General features: G+C 39.0%; 1 protein-coding gene across 4 annotated transcripts in view; it reads right to left on the bottom strand.

Annotated features, from left to right (window-relative positions):
• NR2C1 (nuclear receptor subfamily 2 group C member 1) overlaps nucleotides 1–19245 on the bottom strand; it is a 42745-nt gene extending 23500 nt beyond the window's left edge. Inside the window, exons 1-7 of one of the 4 annotated variants that reach the window (XM_032646330.1) lie at nucleotides 17839–19245; nucleotides 13523–13595; nucleotides 9441–9671; nucleotides 6336–6417; nucleotides 4962–5141; nucleotides 3763–3910; nucleotides 3572–3662 (exon numbers count right to left, since the gene is read on the bottom strand). In XM_032646330.1, coding sequence (XP_032502221.1) covers nucleotides 3572–3662; nucleotides 3763–3910; nucleotides 4962–5141; nucleotides 6336–6417; nucleotides 9441–9671; nucleotides 13523–13576 — 786 coding nt within the window. In that variant the 5' untranslated portion in view covers nucleotides 13577–13595; nucleotides 17839–19245. The remainder of the gene's footprint in view (nucleotides 1–3571; nucleotides 3663–3762; nucleotides 3911–4961; nucleotides 5142–6335; nucleotides 6418–9440; nucleotides 9672–13522; nucleotides 13596–17838) is intronic. The other 3 variants (XM_032646328.1, XM_032646329.1, XM_032646327.1) reach the window with 3 other exon arrangements.
• Nucleotides 19246–20334: the final 1089 nt, after the last annotated feature.

Here is a 20334-nt window from a genome sequence, read left to right as displayed (position 1 = left end):
TCAGCTTTTATTTTTGTTAATGTGTATTTTTTATGCATATAAATTATAATTCTTTTATGAAAAAACTTTCTATCCATAACTCTCTGACTACCCAGAAATATAATCTGTACAGGAAAGGCAGGTAAGTGCTTGATTTTTCTTCTTTTACTTACCTATTTTTAGAGCAATGAATCAATGCCATAGCAACCTCTCACGATGAAAGATGAATTCTGAGTATCATTTTAAATTCAGATTTTTATATATTTTATGTGCTTCAATTCATTAGTCATTCTTTTATAAATGCTCTAATTTTTCTACCCTAACCTAATGAAAGGCCCTTCATTGCCTTCTATGGCCTATTGATAGGACCACAGATATTTAAAACTTTTCATTATAGCTTTTTTTTTTTTCTTCCTTTTTTGGCTCTATTGGGTCTTAGTTGCAGCATATGGGGGATCTTCATTGAGGCACGTGGGCTCTTCATTGTGGTGCACAGGCTTCTCTCTAGTTGCAGTGTGCGGGTCTTCTCTCTCTGGTAGTGGCGCACAGGGTCCAGGGCACGTGGGCTCTATAGCTTGTGGCACGTGGGCTCTAGTTGAGGCGTGCGAGCTCAGCAGTTGTGGCACGTGGCTTAGTTGCCCCGTGGCATGTGGGATCTTAGTTCCCTGACCAGGGATCGAACCCGTGTCCCCTGCATCATAAGGCAGATTCTTTACCACTGGACCACCGAGAAAGTCCCCTCATTATACCCTTACGGTTTTTGTTTTTAGTGTTATTAATCCTAAAAGGATACATATGTTTCCTTGAATTTCATTTCTTTTTTTTTAAATTTAAATTTAAATTTTATTTATTTATTTTTTGGGGCTGTGTTGGGTCTTCATTGCTGTGCGGGGCTATCTCTAGTTGCAGTGAGTGGGGGTTACTCTTCATTGTAGTGCACGGGCTCTAGGAGCACGGACTTCAGTGGTTGCAGCACATGGGCTCAGTAGTTGCAGCATGTGGGCTCTAGGGTGTGTGGGCTTCAGTAGTTGGGGCACATGGGCTCAGTAGTTGTGGCTGGCAGGCTCTAGTGCGCAGGCTCAGCAGTCGTGGCTCCTGGGCTTAGTTGCTCCGCGGCATGTGGGATCTTCCTGCCCCAGGGATCGAACCCGTGTCCCCTGCATTGGCAGGCAGATTCTTAACTACTGCACCACCAGGGAAGTCCTGAACTTCATTTCTTCTATCAATTCTTTAGTTTATGTGAAACTGATTTCACTGAATAGGTAGGCAAGTAAGTTTTGTGCTCTCCCCAAATTAATGAATGGTCCTAGAATCATTTACTCAGTAATCCACTAGTTACTGAGTTTCTTACAGGATTGCTACTTACATGTTTTTTACTTAATCCTCACAACAACCCTGTGAAATAGGAATCATCATCCCTTTATTATTGATAAGAATTACCCATCGTCACTCCAGCAGTAAGCAGTGGAGGCAGGATGGGAAGTCAGACTGTCTGATTGGAAAGCCCATGCTCGTAACCACTGCTCCAGCCTTCTTTTATATATATGAGTAAAAGGAATTAACATTTTTAGGTATTCTTATTTTCAACTAAAACTTAAACACTTATATATAATCTCTTCCATTTCATAAAATGTGTATCTAACTAGATGTTTAATGTGGAAAGATCTCACATTGTAACTTGACAGTTTTGGGACCATTCGTCAGAAACTAACCGCACAAGACTGTTAATACAATTTAATATAAAAACATATAGAAAACTACAGTGTCTGGGCAAATAGTAATTTTTCAACAAAACTTAGTTCTCTTCCTTTCCTAATGGAGGTAATGTCAATGAAATTGTAACCACCATTCTAAGCACAAACCATGTAGATAAGGATAAGTGAAATCTTGTATGTAATTCCTCACGATATATATTTATGGTAAGATACCAAATCTCCTCAATTAATAACAACATGCTAAAGCTCAGCCTGTAAGGTAGACACTCTTATTATCCCTTATTTTACAGATGAGGAAAGAAACTGAGGCACTAAGAGGTCAAATAACTTGCCCAAGGTTATGCAGCTAGTAAATGGCAGATGAAATTTGACTCCAGAGCACAAGTATTGAGTGCCTTAAAGTATCAAGCAACAAATAACAGCATAAATCTGGCCATATATAGACTGAATAATCTTATAGGGCATATGAAACCAGATCACATTATAGCCTGAGAGAAACACTATTCATATTCTCTCTGAAATCTGTCTTCAGGAAAAATGTTTAACACTAGAGAAACTCTACATGCTGGATCTAAATAAGCAAACCTTTTTTCTTTCAGACGCCTTGCTCAATAAAGAGCTGCTCCAACTCTCTAAGAGAACCCAGATGACCTGGATACATAATATGAGAGCTCATGCAACCCTACTCCTATTTTTGACTCAAGTCAATGTTTTGAGAGGTGTGCTAGGAATTTCTCTTCACCTGAAATATTTTAAGTATTTTAACACTAAAATCTGTAGGAGAACACAAAAGGAATATAAAGAATTTATACTTATACATTTCTATTTCTGAGGACTTTTATTTCAAGATGAAAGAAACCTGGAAGAGGGCTTCCCTGGTGGCACAGTGGTTAAGAATCTGCCTGCCAATGCACAGGACACGGGTTTGATCCCTGGCCCACGAAGATCCCACATGCCACGGAGCAACTAAGCTCATGTGCCACAAATACTAAGCCTGCGCTCTAGAGCCCGTGAGCCACAACTACTGAGCCCATGTGCCACAACTACTGAAGCCCGTGCACCTAGAGCCCATGCTCTGCAACGAGAGGCCACTACAATGAGGAGCCCACGCACCGCAACAAAGAGTAGCCCCTGCTCACCACAACCAGAGAAAAGCCCGCGTGCAGTGAAGACCCAACGCAACCAAAAATAAAATAAATAAAATAAAATAAATTTATATATAAAAAAAAAGAAACCTGGAAGACATTTAAATGTTTGTCATTTTCACATTGAAGCTATAATTGTTCTAGTGGAATAATGAACATTTCTACTGATAAAGTTAATTTGTATTATCAGGACTCGCAAAACGGAGGCTGCTCTAGTGACCTGGTCCACTTCACAAACCTAAACCTAAGTCAGTTTGCACTTAAAGGAAACACCTTTCAAGGAAATGTATCATACACCAGTCACCATCCTCCTGCTCCAGCTTTAGTGAGCTCACCTTACCCTAGACAACAGGACTCGATAGATTCACAAGAGAATCCCCAACCTCTGTGCCAATTAAGCTGTTTCCTCACTGCTGCTTCAAATGCTCTATAAAACTCACTCTTGACTAAATTTCCTCTGGAAGAGTGCTCCACTGCTTGTGAGCACTGTAATCTGCTAATCCATGGATTGTTTTCCCTTAAATAAGGGACATCAAACTCATCACTAAAATCTTTTAGTTTTGTCATTTGACACTACCAAATCGTTGATGATAATTTGTTAAAAAAAAAAAAGCAATTTGTAACAGGGAATATTTAAGACCAAATCTATTGGCCAAATTGATGGAGGAGAAAAGGAAAAAATTTTAAAAGCTTAAAAAATTTTAAGCTTTAAATTAATTGTACTAAACACACCTTATCTGGTGTCATCAGCATAGTTGACTCAGTTTTTATGCCAGACTGATGAATATTCACAAACATTCCTGAATCTAACAGTCCTGCTGACCTGTAACAAATAAGTACAAATTTTAGCCTTAGTTTCACTGGGAAGAAAAACAAATTACCAGCTCCTTAATATATGTGGTTTTTGGTTGTTTTTACTATACCTTGCAGCTTCACTATCTGTTACAAAAGTTGGAGTTGCAGCTAATGGGCTTCGAAGGTCTTTTCGAATGTAGATTTTTTCTGTTGAAGCGGCACAGTTGGAAGATTTTTCTCTTGATACTTCAATGGGTTTTCTTTCACACTGAACAGCTACAAAAATGTGTCAAACTTATATCACAATGCAGAATTTACAGGCAATTACAAATGTAAGCTTTAGGTCAGCAATGCTGCTAATGGGAGATGTTACTGTAACTGAACTCCAAAGATAACCATCAATCTTTAGAAATTATTTGCAAGTTCAAAAAAGTTGCTTCAAAAGAGTAAAACTGGCCAATGTGCATCTCTTGTTCTCTTTTCTCTCCCTGCCCCAGCCGTGGCAGAAATGTAGAAGAGCTCCTATTTTTTAAAAGCTCACTGTCAAAAAGGAAACCTGAAGTTAGGAGTCCTTTAATTACCTATATAAGAGAATTAAAAAATGAAGTAATATTTAACCAACTGAAAACAATACTAATAGAGAACCACAAATAGACCGAAGTTAAATCTTTTTTCAGTTAAGGGCAGGGAGACTTTTGAGAAGCAATTCAATTGCTTAGTCTTCACTTATAAAACAGAGGTAATATATTTAATTTATTTTATAGCAATTTTATTTCATGATACTTAGGAGATGGTATACTGTAGCTGTTAAATATACATTTTCTGAGAAAAAATAAACTGCCAAGATTAAAGTTCTGCCACTTATTAGTTGTGTGACCTTGGGCAAGTTACTAAATTTCCTCTGTTCACTCAAATGTAACATGGATAACAGCAGCATCTACTGAGAATTTTGCTGTGAGAACAAATAAGTTAATTCATACGCTATACACAGAGTAAAAGCATAATGAGAACTCAATACTAGCTATTTTCATTACCTTATTAATCACTTTAGTATTGATAGTTTAATCAAAAACTAAACTTGTATCTAGTTAGTTGGTTTATTATTATTACCATGTTCAAACTAAAAGTACATGCCTGGCATATAGTCACTCAATAAAGATTTGTTGAATGTATAAAAAATACATACATATTCACATATTTCTAGTTGGAAAACTTTAAATTAAAAACCATATATATTTGACATATTTTAACGTGTTAATTATAACACACTTCTAAGAGTGTGCCTGAATTCTTAAAAAGTATTCTCTCCTTTAAAGCTAATACATACAGTCTTGTTTCATTCCAAACGCAATACATCTTTGTAACCTGCAGTATTGACAACGATTTCGATGGTGTTTATTAATAATACAGTCCTTTGATCCTCGACATGAATAAACTAAATTTTTTCGGATACTTCTTTTAAAAAATCCTTTGCAGCCTTCACAAGTTACTGCTCCATAATGACGCCCTAAAGACAAAATGTTTAAGAAAACACAAAAGTCACATATTTCAGCACTGAAATGAAATAAGCCCATTTCTTCCCTTTAAACATGAGATGAAACTGAGATTTCTGAGTTTATGACATAAAAATTTTTTTTAGGAATTACCAAACAGAGAATGGCACAAACTTATTCTCTGATAAAATATATTACAGTATGAGTTTTTAAATTTTGTAAAGTAATCTTAACAATGGCATGGAAAATTTGGGAAAGAGAAGAAACAAAATCACCCATAACCCCATGATATAAAAACTATTTTCACTTCTGAGATCACTTACAAAGTATATAGTTCTGTTATATACTGTAAAAAGTTATTTTATTCTAAAAACTTTGCTCCAAAAAAAGAATATAATGTCAGTTAGTATCTGAAATCTAATAATCTTTCCTCATTGTGAGTTCCACTTTTAAATTTCTGGAGAAATCTGTTGTACTTTGATAAGCCTATTGTTTCACAAACCATCTCTTTGGCACAACTATTAACAAACTGAATATACTCCTGGAAAAGCTCTAGTGGAGGTTTTTTTTAATGAAGCTATGGAAAAGATAAAAAAGATTAAAGAAAACAAGCCAGGCCCTTAAACTTATCCCACTGGCACTTGTGAATCTATATGAATAAATATGGGTGTATATTTCTGGCATGAAGGAACTAAAATGGCATAACCCTGAGTACTAGAAATAGGCTTGGAGAAGTGCCTGCTCAGCTATGCAGAGCATTACACAGAGGTTAACCAGAGCTTTTCCACCTCAATAATCTGTTACTCTGTATTCCTGGAAGGAGAACAGGACTCAACAGGTAGATTAACAACCTAATTATACATGTTATTAAGGATCACAACTAATTTTTAAGCAATTCCTTTGACAAAACTGGTTTCACATTCAGAAAAATTTCCACATGTTCGGTTTACTTTCAAAAAGTGAAACTGTCTTTCATAACTCTTTGAAATATGCATTTTATGTCATTGTAAGATCACATTAAACTGAAATAAAAAACCTTTAGGAGAATAAAAAGCTCTGGGGAAAAATCAGTTAAATTTCATAGGCTACAAATATGAATCATAAAAACAACCTGCTTCTTTTTCTTTTTACTTTCAGTAGAAGAAACATGGTAATGAGATAGTTATTTTAACAAGAGAACACATATAGGAGGTTATTTTTAATGTTACCTGATGCTTTGTCTCCACATACTACGCAAAGATCAAAAACCTTATTTGGTCCTTGTTCGGAGGAAGAATTATCTGTTAAGAGCTAAAGAAAACCCCCCCAAACAAACAAACAAACAAAAACACAATAATTTGTTGTTACTTAGTAATATTCTCATGTAAAAAATTAAAAGAATATTCAGTCAATCTTACTTTTTGCTTTCTTTTTCAAAAGTTATTCTAAAACTTTGAACTCTATTATTAGGCATGCATCGATTAAAGTATTCTTTATTTTCTTTACATATAGATTAAGACTCCCATGTTATAAAAAGCACAGACAGAAATAATACCTTTTTAATTTGTTCAATAATAATTTGTTCCATAACAATTTCATTAAAGTAAACAGTCTTAAACACACAAATACATGAGTATTTTTTACTGTATCTCACCCATTACGTATTTATTATTCATATGGAACACATTAAAGTACTGCAGCAGTTATCAGTCCTATCATGACATTTGTCTTTGAATAACTCAGAACATTTCCATATGGAATGACATGACTAAAATAAGCTATAACAGCATAAAAAGATAAATCTGAATTTTTTAAATAGAAAAGGAGTTATAAAGAAAAAAATATGTTAAAGCATTTACTTATAACTATGGAACATGACTGATATACAAAGGTATAAACTTTTCGAGCTGTCTAAGGTTTGAGTTAGGTGTAGAGGTTGAGAGCATGGACTCTGGAGTCTGTTAATGACAGCAAGTTAGTGGGGACTAGGTGAGATGGCCTTGGGCAAATCACCAAACCTCTTTAAATTATATTAAGAGCTCATCACTAGGTACAGCTAATGTAATACTGGCAAAGAAATACTAGTTTCTTCTTTCAGGTTTATCCTTCAATCTTTCTGTCATTTTTTTCAATCTTTTGAAATGTGAACAAATTAAATTCAAGCCAAAAAATGCGTCATTTAGTAAACATCTTCCCCTGCTTTAAAACAGCCCACAAAATGAACCTCAACTTTGACTCTTTTTCTTCTCTTAGGGGGTGTGAATGCCTTCAGGAATAATTCTGATTTTAAAAACTTTAAACAGTCATTAAAATACCTGTCCCAGGGAATTCCCTGGCAGTCTAATGGTTACGACTCCGCACTTTCACTGCCAAGCGTGCGGGTTCAATCCCTGGGTAGGGGAACTAAGGTCCTGCAAGCCAAGCGGCAGAGCCAAAAAAAATTTTTAAATAAAATAAAATAGCAGTCCCTTACTATGTTATAGTGGCATCATTTCTTCTTATATCACCATAAAAATCAGTCTTCAATGAAAACTTAAACAAATAAACGAACAATTTTTGGTATTAGATGCCCTTTGAAAGCATCTATGACAAGTATCACTCTTTTCTTTAATAGCATATCTATTGCAAATGGTGCTAATATTTTATCTGCTATTATTCCTAAGGGTGGAAGAGACACTGAGAGGTTAATGGGCTTGCCCACATCCCATCTTGGTCACCAGACCAGAAATCAAATCTTTTTGGTCCAGGAGATTCTATCCTATACCTGGTTTCTCTTTCATTGCTCTCAGAGATGGTCCATAACGTAGGCAAAGTACCAATATCATCTTAATTTTTAAATAGAGAAAGTCTTTTGAAAAAGAGTAACTTTAGAGTGAAGAAATCTTATATCACCTCTTAAGCCAGGTGATGTCACCAGTCATAAAACATGATGATAGTAAGTACCCTTGATATGATATGATGAGAATGGCACTTAACCTCTGTGATCCTCCTCCCCAAAACCCACAACCCCAGTCTAACCATGAAAAAAAAAAAAAGAACATCAAAGTCCCACAATGGGGCAACCTATAATATACCTGACCATTATACTTCAAAACTGTCAAAATCATCAAATACAAGGAAAGTCTGAGAAACTGTCACAGCTAAGAAGAGTCTAAGAAAACATGAAAAATGTAGTATGGTATCCTGGAACAAAAAAGGATATTAAGTAAAAATTAGGGAAAGCTATGGACTGCAGTTGATGTATAAATACTACTAGTTCATCAAGTATAACAACTGTATCACACTAATGTAGAATATTAATAATATGAGAAACTGTGTGTTTGGAGATTATATGGGAACTCTCTATACTAAATGCTCAATATTTCTGTAAACACAAAACTGTTCTAAAAAAAAAATCAAGTCTGTTAATTAATAAAGAAATTAAGGTATGGATAATGTTATACATTTTTTTAGTGGCTTCCGTCTTTCTGATAACTTTATATATCCTATCCATTTTCTACCGTAGCTGTTTCTAAAAATAATACAAATTATGTAATTGGAAGAATAATAGAACCGATCAGGATATATAGGCATAATTTTGTATCTTATGAATTTGGAGTTTTTCAATCCTAAAAGGGATTTTCTTTGATCAGTGTTTTCATCACAAAATACAGAACCCAATTTTAAGTTGGCATTCATTCTCCTCAAAGTGTCTGGAGGCAAACTTAAGTGTTCATTGTATTTGTATTCAAACATAGCAACCAGTGGTAAAAACAGCTGTATAACCATGATAGACTGCTTGCTACATCAATGAAGATGTGGTTGATTGACAAAAGAGGAAGCAAAAGTGACAAAGCTGGCAGCTAGAATATCAACTTCTTGATTTGGCAGCTGCTTGTTCAAGGCACAGGCATCTTGGTCCTGGAAACTGCAGCTATAGAATTCTATAGATGCTCCTGATTTGGAAGTTTCCTAACTGTGCAGATGCAGAAGGTCACTTAGAAGAAGTTCTGAAGCATGTTCCAGTAGTTATTCTTGGAAACCTGACCTACAAGTGTTTCTTCAGCCTTTCTAACAGTTCTTTGAGCTCTCTACATTCTTTGTTAAATCCTTTCCTGCCCAAACTAGCCAGATTGGCTCTTACTGTGAGCCACTAAAAACCCACCAAAATATATGGGTGTGAGGATGTTTGAGGAAAAGAATAGTGGCTCATAGGCGAGGGCAGCACATAATTTTATGCAAGATTTTTTCCTATTGAACATGCAGGACATAAAGTCTTAATGTCAGGACTTACACTTATGATATGCTTTTTATGTTTTTCAAGGGTAAGATAAAAAGAAACTCTAGTTATTTACCTGGAGGTGTTGTGCAGACAAATCAGGAGTTGTAAAAATAAACTGGTTGACACCTGTTGCATCTGGGGTTGTGAGGAAAACTTTTCCTGGAGTAGAATCTTGCCTGGCCAGAATGACTTTGCTTGGAGTAGAGCCACTGTGGTTTGTTAGAATGAACTGTTTGCCTTGGGTATTATGATCAAGTGCTGTCACAATCTGGATTTTCTGGCCAGTCTGCTGCTCTGTAACAATCTAACACAATCATGTCATTAGTAATCAAGTCAACTTAATCTTTTTTCTTCTCTAAGCACAATTTTCTCATACCTTGAGACAAAGCTAGACTAGAAAAGCATACCATTATATACATACGTTCAATATAATACATATACACACACACCATTAAATCTACCAATTCTAATTCGACATCCTATCCTACAGAAATAAACAAATGTGCAAATAAAGCTACAATAGTAAGAACACATGGATCTCACTATTTTGATTTCTTCCCTTCCTCTCCTTTTCCCCTTCCATTTACACAAACATATATTTGGTACATTCTATTTGCCAATCACTGTTCTGAGTCCTTGGATACAGCAATAAACAAAACAAAATTTTTATTCTCATAAAGCTTTTATTTTAGTGAGGAAAGGCAGATAAAAACCAAATAAGCAAATAATATTGTCAGGTGGTATTAAGTGCTACAAAGTAAAATAAAGCAGAATAAGGTGAGAGTCATTGATGGAATGACAGTGATGAGGAGATGACATTTTTGCACAGACCTGAGTGAAGTAGCAGACCAAGGCTTAGAACTAGCTAGGGGAAGTGCATCCCAGGTAGAAGCAGCAGCCTGTGGGGCAGGAAGAGTGTGTTCCATACATCTGAGGCAAGAGCACACCGAGAGCTGTGTGAGTGAAATAGAATGGGAGAGAGAGATTTATGGTAGGAGGTGGGATCTGAGAGACAAAAGGGGCCAGACGGAATAGGACTTTGTAGGCCATAAAATGACTGATTTCCTACTGGATGACATGGAGATCCACTGAAGGGTTTACAGAGAAGAGACGTGGCAGGATCTTTTGCAAATAGGATCATTCTAGATTTAGTGCGAAGACCAGACTATGAATGTTCAAGAATAGAATTAAGGGAGACCAGATAGGATGCTATTGCACAGATACTGGCAGCACTTGGGTATCGTATATGGGCAGAGATATAGGCTGAGATCAGGGTAGCAGCCATGCTAGTGGTGAAAAATGATTAAATCTGGGATATTTTATAAGGGAGAGCTGACAAGATACGTTGATGAATTGGAAGTGGAATGTGAGGAAAAAAGAGTCGAGGATGACTATAAAATTTTGGCCTGACCAATTGGGAGGACAGAATTGCCATCTACTGAGATGGAGTAGTCTGGGGAAGAGCAAGTTTATGAACAAAAAGAACAGCCTAGAATTGACGGTTTTTGTTGTTGCTAGGCAAATATTTTACAGAATAAACTCATTAAGCCAATTAAATTCCTTGATTTAATTTTAAAATGGCAAAGCTTATTTGTTTCTATTTCTCTGAAATTATTTTCATCAAGACTATTTTCTATGCAAAATTTACAGCAAAGTTCTGAATCACTAATTAGTTACTGTCTAGAGCAGACGGTATTGATTATGGCTGCTGCCAATTTGAGTTTCCTTTGTCGACCATTATTTCTACCATATCCTGTTTTTCTGGCTGCAGTTTTAACTGCTGTCAATTTTATTTTGCATAGGTTATTTCTACCAAGTCTAGTCTCCATCTTCCTCTCTCACAATTTCTGCAATTTTCAGTAAGATGTGACTTTGCATCAGTTCATCTATAATTTTATCATGTAAAGTTTATGTTGTTGTAAATTTTATTTTAGAATATTTCTATCAGAAATATCCATTGTAAACTGAATAAAAATCTAATGGTTCACAGTTATTTAAGAGACGAGCATCAGGTACATGCAGGGTCCAACTGTTATTGGGTTGAAACCCTTTGCTTAGATGGGTAAAAGTATGTTTACTGCAGCATAATAATTATAATTAGAAACTGAAGCAATCCAAATGGCCTTCAATAAGGACCAGTAAATAGATTATGGAAAAAAAAATAGATTATGGAAATAGTTTTCAGGTCTCAGAACCCCTTTACACACCAAAAAAAAAAAAAGAAAAGTCACTGAGAGCCCAAAGAACTTCTGTTTATGTAGGTTGTATCTATTGATATTTACCGTATTAGAAATTCAAATAGAAAAATATTTTTAATATTTATTAATTCATTTAAAAATAACCCAGGGACTTCCCTGGTGGCACAGTGGTTAAGAATCCGGCTGCCAATGCAGGGGACACGGGTTCGAGCCCTGGTCTGGGAAGATCCCACATGCCGCAGAGCAACTAAGCTCGTGTGCCACAACTACTGAGCCTGTGCTCTAGAGCCCGTGAGCCACAACTACTGGAGCCCGCACACCTAGAGCCCGTGCTCCGCAACAAGAGAAGCCACTGCAAAGAGAAGCACGCACACCACAATGAAGAGTAGCCCTGCTTCCTGCAACTAGAGAAAGTCCGCATGCAACAACGAAGACCGACCCAATGCAGCCAAAAATAAATAATAAAATAAATTTATTTAAAAAATAAAATAAAACAACCCATTAAATGTTAACATAAGTAACATATTTATTAAAAAATAAATGATTTTCCAAACAAAAGAAAAATCAATGGGAAGAGTGGCACTGATTTACATTTTTGCAAACTGCTTTAATATCTGGCTTAATAGAAGCTGGATTCTCATACCTACCTGGGCATTCAATCTGCTGCAATATGTTGTTTTGGTTAAAATATATAAAGAAAATCAAGCCTTACATTTACTAGGTAAAAGAGGGAAGAATATCTTAACTGTTTCTTCAAAATGTGTAAACTGTTCTTTAATATGACACCAAAACTTGACAAGTGATAGTTTTTTTAGAGGTTAGTTAAAATGTGGAATCAGAAACTATATGTTAAAATCTATCCGGCAATGTGAATCCTTTACTCATGAGTGATTGTGTAACATCGTGCATTGGTCATTTGGGAAACACTGGTTTAGTGAGTTATGTACACCTTTTAAATGTTGACATATTTCATCATACAATATCACATGACATGCAGCCTCTGGAAAATTGCACCATATACTTGTGAGAGAATGATGGTGAAAAGGCAAATACTGTAACATTTTAGTATTATTATGAGAATGGTTTTGACCTTGCTGACTCTCTGAAAGAGTTCCTAGATGATACTTTGAAAACCTTTAGATTATGGTACCTCTTACTAGGACATAACTTAAAAAACATGAAGACCTATCTATTGACATGGATGTCCTTCTACTGGTCTATTAAACCTCAGATTCCACACCTGTCAGAAACATTCCCTGGCTAGATCCTCACTCTACCACAACTCTTCATTAGTTGTTTTTTTTCTGTGCTCCCATAACACCCTACAGAATCATCACAGCACTTACCATATCCTATTATGATTGTCCAATTATTCAACTGTCTCTCACTAGATCAAAGCGAACTTTTTATTTTTAGTTTTTTTTTTTAACATCTTTATTGGAGTATAATTGCTTTACCTTGCTGTGTTAGTTTCTGTATAACAAAGTGAATCAGCTATACATATACATATCCCCATATCCCCTCCCTCTTGCGTCTCCCTCCCACCCTCCCTATCCCACCCCTCTAGGTGGTCACAAAGCACAGAGCTGATCTCCCTGTGCTATGCGGCTGCTTCCCACCAGCTACCTATTTTACATTTGGTAGTGTATATATGTCAATGTCACTCTCTCACTTCGTCACAGCTTACCCTTCCCCCCTCCATGTCAAGTCCATTCTCTATGTCTGCGTCTTTGTTCCTGTCCTGTCCCTAGGTTCTTCAGAACCATTTTTTTTTTTTTTAGATTCCATATATATATGTTAGCATACAGTATTTGTTTTTCTCTTTCTGATTTACTTGATCAAAGTGCACTTAAATTCAAGGGTATCTTTTATCTCTGTACCACCAAAACCTAGCATATACTACAGTTGGTATAAATAAGTTTGGTGAAGCAGTGAATGAACGGTAAACTAGACATACCTCTCCCATCTGTTGTTCAATAATTTGATGTGCAATTTCTTCTATGGTTGCCATGATTTAATTGCCAAGTGTCCTGCCAAAAGTAAAAAGATGCTTTTTTACAATTATACCCATAAAACGTATTTACTGAAGAATCTAAAAATGGAATTATATGTTAGGATTTGCTTCAAAATAATCCAGCTGTGTGGGTGGGGGTGAGAAGGAATAAACAAAACAAGAATGGCCACGTGCTGACAATTACTGAAGACTGCTAAAGTTTATACAGGGATCATAAAACTATTCACTGTGCTTTTATAAATTCTGAAAACGTCTATTAAAAAAACCCAAACTATTCAATACCAAACAATTTCACTTTTCAAAGATACTGAAGCCTAAGCTGCAGACCTGATATAGATTAGGAGTAGTTTATTAACTGAATAAGGGCAACCCAACCTGTAAAAAAAAAAAAACCACATCCTTGTAGTCATTTAACACACTTTTAAAGCAGTATATTGTAAACGCTGACAAAATAACTGCATTCATTCAGAGGGCTAGATTTCTCTAGAATTTTGTGATTGTTCTTCATTGTTCTATTAATTTGAATTTTAAAGTAAAACTATCTTCAAATGGATTTGAGAGCCAGTAAGATTAATGGGTTGACTTCGGCTTTTGCTTTTTCTCTGTATCAGGTAGTCAAGAATACAAAAATTATTTCTGACTTTATCATATTATATACTATGATAAATTCACTAATATTCTGTAATTATAATTAATATTCATTGCCAAATTGTCTGAATTATTTCTTTCAATTACTTTTAAAACCTTAAATCCTTCAATTACTTGTTCTAAAAGCAATACACAATATTTAATTACTCAACTCTCTCTCACTAGATTGAAAAGTAGTGCCCTCAACCTCTCTGGAACCAACCAAGGAGAGAGTTACTTCCCAGGTCTGTGTGCTCTGGGTCCATGATGGCAGTGGCAGCCCTCCCAAACTCTGACCCATCTTTGGGGGGTCATTCTTCCCTTTTCTTGAAGGATAACACATGTTCAAAACTGAATAGCTCTATTGCCCATCCAGTAGAGTCCCAGAAATCCAATAGCCTTCATTCATTTCATCCCATCTCTGTCCCCTTCAGTCCAAGATGGCAGCATTTCTGCTGGCATGAACTTCCCAGAAGTCTTGCTGCCTCCCATGCAGTTCATGGGGGTCCAAGCCATCAGACAAGAGAGTGCTGAACAGATCTCTTCTGGATAACTCCATCTCTATTCCTAGCTTGTGCTGTATGTAGATCTCAAGGACACTGCTAATGTTGTAGTCTTCTGAACAAGGCCACTTATTTTCTCCCACAAGAAAAACTCTTCCTCTGAGATTCATTTAAGCCAGTTACACTACAGTTTTTAGTGACTTTTATTGTCATTCATTCATTTCTGTTCCAATTTCATTACTCATTGATGATCTGACACTGATTGTTGTCCCCCTTCCTGCCATTCTCCCAGTTTCCTGACCTCAAAGTCCATTAATGTTCACCCAAATGCTACTTTAATATTGTGCTGTCAGATTGCTCTAACATATATATTTAATAAAATTTTAGCTCTTAATATTCTTCAAAGCCTTTCCTTTAACTATAGAACATGAGGTGTCCTTTTATGTATTTGTTTGTTTAATTATTTATGGCTCTGTTGGGTCTTCGTTGCTGTGCGTGGGCTTTCTCTAGTTGCGTCAAGCAGGGGCTATGCTTCCTTGCGGTGCACAGGCTTCTCACTGCGGTGGCTTCTCTTGTTGCAGAGCACAGGCTCTAGGCGCATGGGCTCAGTAGTTGTGGCTCGCAGGCTCTAGAGCGCAGGCTCAGTAGTTGTGGTACATGGGCTTAGTTGCTCCATGGCATGTGGGATCTTCCCGGACCAGGGCTTGAACCCGTGTCCCCTGAATTGGCAGGTGGATTCTTAACCACTGTGCCACCAGGGAAGCCCATGGACGTGATGTGTCATTTGTTAAACCTTACATTCTAGCCATATGCACTACTTGTATCCTTGAATTTACCATGTTGCTTCGTGTTTCCATGTCTTTGCTAATGGCTTCTCTACCATGAATGCTATGGAATCACTAGATCAACATGTTTGTTTTCCAAGACGAAATTTAACTCAAAAAACTGAGGAAAAATGAGCATTCTTTACATATTGTTGATGTAAGTATAAACTGTTATATTTCTAGAAAGAAATTTGCCTATGTCTATGAAGTGCCTTAAAATGTCTATGAAGTGCCTTAAAAATGTTCATACTCATTGATCCAATAATTCATTCAATATTCTTCCATTCAACAAATACTTGTTGAGTGCTTACTATGAGCCAGGCACTTTTCTAAATGTTAGGGATTGAGCAGGGAGTATTAAAACAAACTTCCCCTTGTAAAATTTATATTTTGGTGGGGTGAAACAGACAACAAATTTCAGCTACTCCCAGAACTGACTTTCCTGGATGATTATTTAATATATACAAACTGTGTATATGAAAAGCCCCTAGAAGGCAAGAATCAACTTTGTGTCAGCACCTTTGACAAGTAGCAAGATCTCAGGATGCTTACGGAACTGAAACACATCCTCAGTCTCCTGTTTCAGAAGTACCGATGTCTCTTTAATGGTCAAAGAATAAAGTTTCAGCCCTTCTCCTGGTATTTTTTCAGTATTTACTAAGCCCCTATAACATGCCTGCCACTGCAGACACAAAGCAGCATTCCTTTATAGTCTGACTTCCTCAACTTCTCATTTTATCTCCTACCGGTCCCAGAGGGGCCTCTGTTTAGGACAACTGGAATGTTGTTTATTCCCCAATAGACAGTGCCAAGCTCCTCTTCCCTCACTTAAGTTTCCCACCTTTAAAACTCAGTTCTAATTTTTTTTTGTTTTTAATCCAATCTTTCTAGATGAGTACAGCATTTATTGTGTATATTAAGGCTGTTAACAAGGCCTCAAGAACAAACTTCTGTTTACTTCTAATACTGTATGCAAAATTTTATGGGAAGGTGCATTTTTCTAGCGAGAGTCCATGGCCTTCATAAAAGATTTTAAGAGGGTGCAGAGGGTCCTATATGACTTTTAAAAGTTACATGATTATATATACTGTTAATTCTTTATCATATGCGGTTTCTTTTGTCTTTTCTATTCCCCAGGAGTAGGAATTATATTTTGTGTAGCAGACATACAAACAGTAGATATTTTGGGAATGTCTGCTGCCTTTGATTTCCTAAATAAAGATTGAGATGTCCCTACAAAGAATGATGAAATTACATTTTATGCGATCCACTTTTTAATAAGAATAAATAGAAATATCTCCTTTAGATCTACCAAATTGACACACAAGCAAAATCTAAAATCAATCATTGTGTATCAACCAACCGCAGAGCAGTCACTGTTCAAAATCCCTCCAAAGTCGAAGGCCTATTTACAAGTTCCGGAGGCACAAAACCCCTAAAGGGCTTAATTTCAAGTCTTTTTGCTTTTCCTTTCCAGTTATTATTATTATTTTTTAAACAGCTGACGTATTTAGGGAAGGTTACGAGACAGGTTTGGCAACATTTGTCATTCGTAAAACGGCATCTGCTGGAGTCGGAGGTACATTTTCTTAACAAAAGAGCTACTGGAAGCTTGGACATGCCCACTGCACTGAGGACCCTTGGCCGTTCCGTTTTATTTCTCAAAAGATACAGGTCCAAAGGCAGCGGCCACTCCCGCCCCCGTCGGTCGTGAAAGTTGAGAGCATTATTCCGTCCGTCCTGTGTAAGCACGAGTACTAGCCAGAGGCTCGCGGTGAAAGGGAGCCGGGCCTTGTCTCGCGACCACTCGCAACCAGGCCGGCCTCTCAGCATCCCGCCGGCGATCGAGCCCAAGCGGCGCCCCGGGCCCGGGGGCGGCGCGCGGCTTCTTCAGGCGGGGGAAGCGGCAGCGCCGCCGAGACGGAAGCTTTTCCTGTAGGTGAAAGGTCAGAGGCGCCGCGGGAGAGGCTGCAGTGCGCGCCGAGCCGCGCGGGGACTCCCTCTCGCGCCCGCCGCCCCAGCCCCTATCCGGGCTCCCGGCCCCGCGCCGAGCTCCGGCTCCGGCCTCGGGCTCTCTCGGAGCCCCGGGCACTCGGTCCCGCTACTGCGGCCGCTCTCTGCGCTCCCAGCCCGCCCCGAGCAGCGCGCCGCGGCACTGCCGGAGGGCGGGTTCCGCCGGCCGAAGCCGCAGGCTGTTGGGAACGCTGGGGGCGCGTCCGTTGGCACCTGGGAGGAAGGGACCTCCCCACGGTCCCCGCTCCGGGCGCCGCTGCAGCCGCTTTTCTCCTCACCCGTCCCTTCTTACCTGCGCTTCTCCGCCGAGCTACGTCCTTCGCCGGGCGTAGACGACAGCCCCGCTGCAGCTGTTGCTGGGCGGCGGGGGGGCTCCGGGAAGAGACAGGTTGGAGAAAGCTGAAGGGGGGAGGGTTAAAAAAATGGGGGCAGGGAGCTTTCTCGGTTTGGGTATTTGGGGGGGGGTCAGAGTTCGTGACCCCTCCCTCAGCTCCTCGGTGCGCGCTCCCGTCCGCGCCTGCGCACGAGTGCAGTGGAGAGGCGGCGAGAGGAGGTAGTGACGTTCCCCGAGTAGAGGGATGAGAGAACCCAGCCTGTGGAGGTCGACTGTCCCCTATCGGATGGGAGGGAGACTGCCTTGCCGCAGCTGCGCGTCCCTATGCGGGACTTCGAGAAGCCGCGTGGCCTTAGCGTTCCGTTTGCAAAAGGCGGTCGTTAAACGAAGTTTTGAGACTGTTCAGATTTGAGCCAGGATAGATAACCCAATCAGCTTTAGACAATTCGGTTTCTAATTTGTGGTGAAGTGGGCTCTGTTTCAGGCTCTTAGCTTGGACTAAACGGCTTATTAGAGGACTAACAAAACTGGGTAGATCCCGATAAAGTATTTTAAATAACCTTAAATAAAACAAGCTGGGGCATAGTCCTCTATAGTAAGGCTAAGTTTTACTTATAAAGTCTTGTGAGTAAATAAGCATAAGGGCTAAATGGAGCTAGAATTTAATATCACTTAGAATGAAAGCTTCCGAAGACTGGCTTTAGTCTGTTTCATTCAGCGGTGTATTCCCAAGCTTATAGGACAGTGCCTAATGGTCAATGAAGATTTGAGAAATGAGACGTTGATGGAACTTCACGTTCTGATAGTGGCTCCTGAGGCACCGAGGTGTGGCAGCCAGGGCTGCCCTGTGTGCAAAGCACTGTGTGGTTTAGATGTTAAGAGAAGGGGGTCCTCAAAATGTCTTTTAGTTTTGATTGGCGCTAGAAACACAGTCACGGATTCAGGCCAGAAACCCAAGTCAGGGAAAACAAAAGTGCACTGGTAAGGAGAACATCTCCTCTGTCATTTCCCTCTGGAACTAGGCGGCTGGACAAAGAAAAGGGGCAAGCAGAAACCGCTAACAAGTAAAACTATGCTCTACGCCTCATTCTCTGGAAGTCTGCCTGTTCCTTTTAGTACCGTTTGTCGTGTGTTTGGTTGTTTTAAGGCAGCCCCTCCTCCGTCCACCCAAATTTGGGATCAAATCGTTAAGTGTGTCCCAAAGACAGAAGCTATAGGTCCAATGGGAAAAGGCAATCTGAGACCTTTCCTCTATTCTTAGTGCCTAATATGCCATTTGGGGAGTATCTTTTGTGGGTGAGAAAGAGCTTCCCCTAATTATGATTCAGGAAAACAGGTCAGTGTGGTTCATCTTTGAATGTGTGGTTCATGGTCAGTGTGGTTCATCTTTAAATTTTTTTAACTATAAAAAATTATGGTTTAGGGGCTTCCCTGGTGGGGCAGTGGTTGAGAGTCTGCCTGCTGGTGCAGGGGACACAGGTTTATGCCCCGGTCCGGGAAGATCCCACATGCCGCGGAGTGGCTGGGCCCGTGAGCCATGGCCGCTGAGCCTGTGCGTCCGGAGCCTGTGCTCCGCAATGGGAGAGGCCACGGCATTGGGAGGCCCGTGTACCGCAAAAAAATATTATGGTTTAAAAGACATCATCGGGCTTCCCTGGTGGCGCAGTGGTTGAGAGTCCGCCTGCCGATGCAGGGGACACAGGTTTATGCCCCGGTCCGGAAAGATCCCACATGCCGCGGAGCAGCTGGGCCCGTGAGCCATGGCCGCTGAGCCTGCGCGTCCGGAGCCTGTGCTCCGCAACGGGAGCGGCCACAACAGTGAGAGGCGCGCGTACTGCAAACAAACAAACATCATCACACCAGTAGTATATTTAGTAAATTTATTGTGTATAAATATAATATTAACATTATTTACAGTGCTAATATTTTATTTATAAAGGATCTATATATCTATGTGGACAATAAGATACAAACTATATTATCATTTTAAGTAAAAAGTGTTTCTATAAATTTGTCATTTAAAAAAATAGTATTTCGGGCTTCCCTGGTGGTGCAGCGTTGAGAGTCTGCCTGCCGATGCAGGGGACACGGGTTCGTGCCCCAGTCTGGGAAGATCCCACATGCCGCGGAGTGGCTGGGCCCGTGAGCCATGGCCGCTGAGCCTGCGCGTCCAGAGCCTGTGCTCCGCAACGGGAGAGGCCGCACAGTGAGAGGCCCGCGTACCAAAAAAAAAAAAAAAAAAAAATTGGTTCTTAACATGCTGTATGACCAACTCATATAAAAGAACCCCCCCCACACACAAAAAAGAGAAGGATTTGATATTGAGGCTTTTTGAAAATTTACTACTACGTTTATCTTAAAAATCCTACTAGGAAATTTCCATTAGAAAATAACATTAAAAGTGGCATAGGCTCCAGAATGATGTGTATTAGAGGCATTCAAAAAAAAAAAAAA

Source organism: Phocoena sinus, chromosome 10 (genome assembly GCF_008692025.1).
Source record: "Phocoena sinus isolate mPhoSin1 chromosome 10, mPhoSin1.pri, whole genome shotgun sequence".
Lineage (NCBI taxonomy): Eukaryota > Metazoa > Chordata > Mammalia > Artiodactyla > Phocoenidae > Phocoena > Phocoena sinus.
Note: the sequence above shows the minus strand (reverse complement) of the source record. Positions and strands in the feature narration are given on the sequence as shown.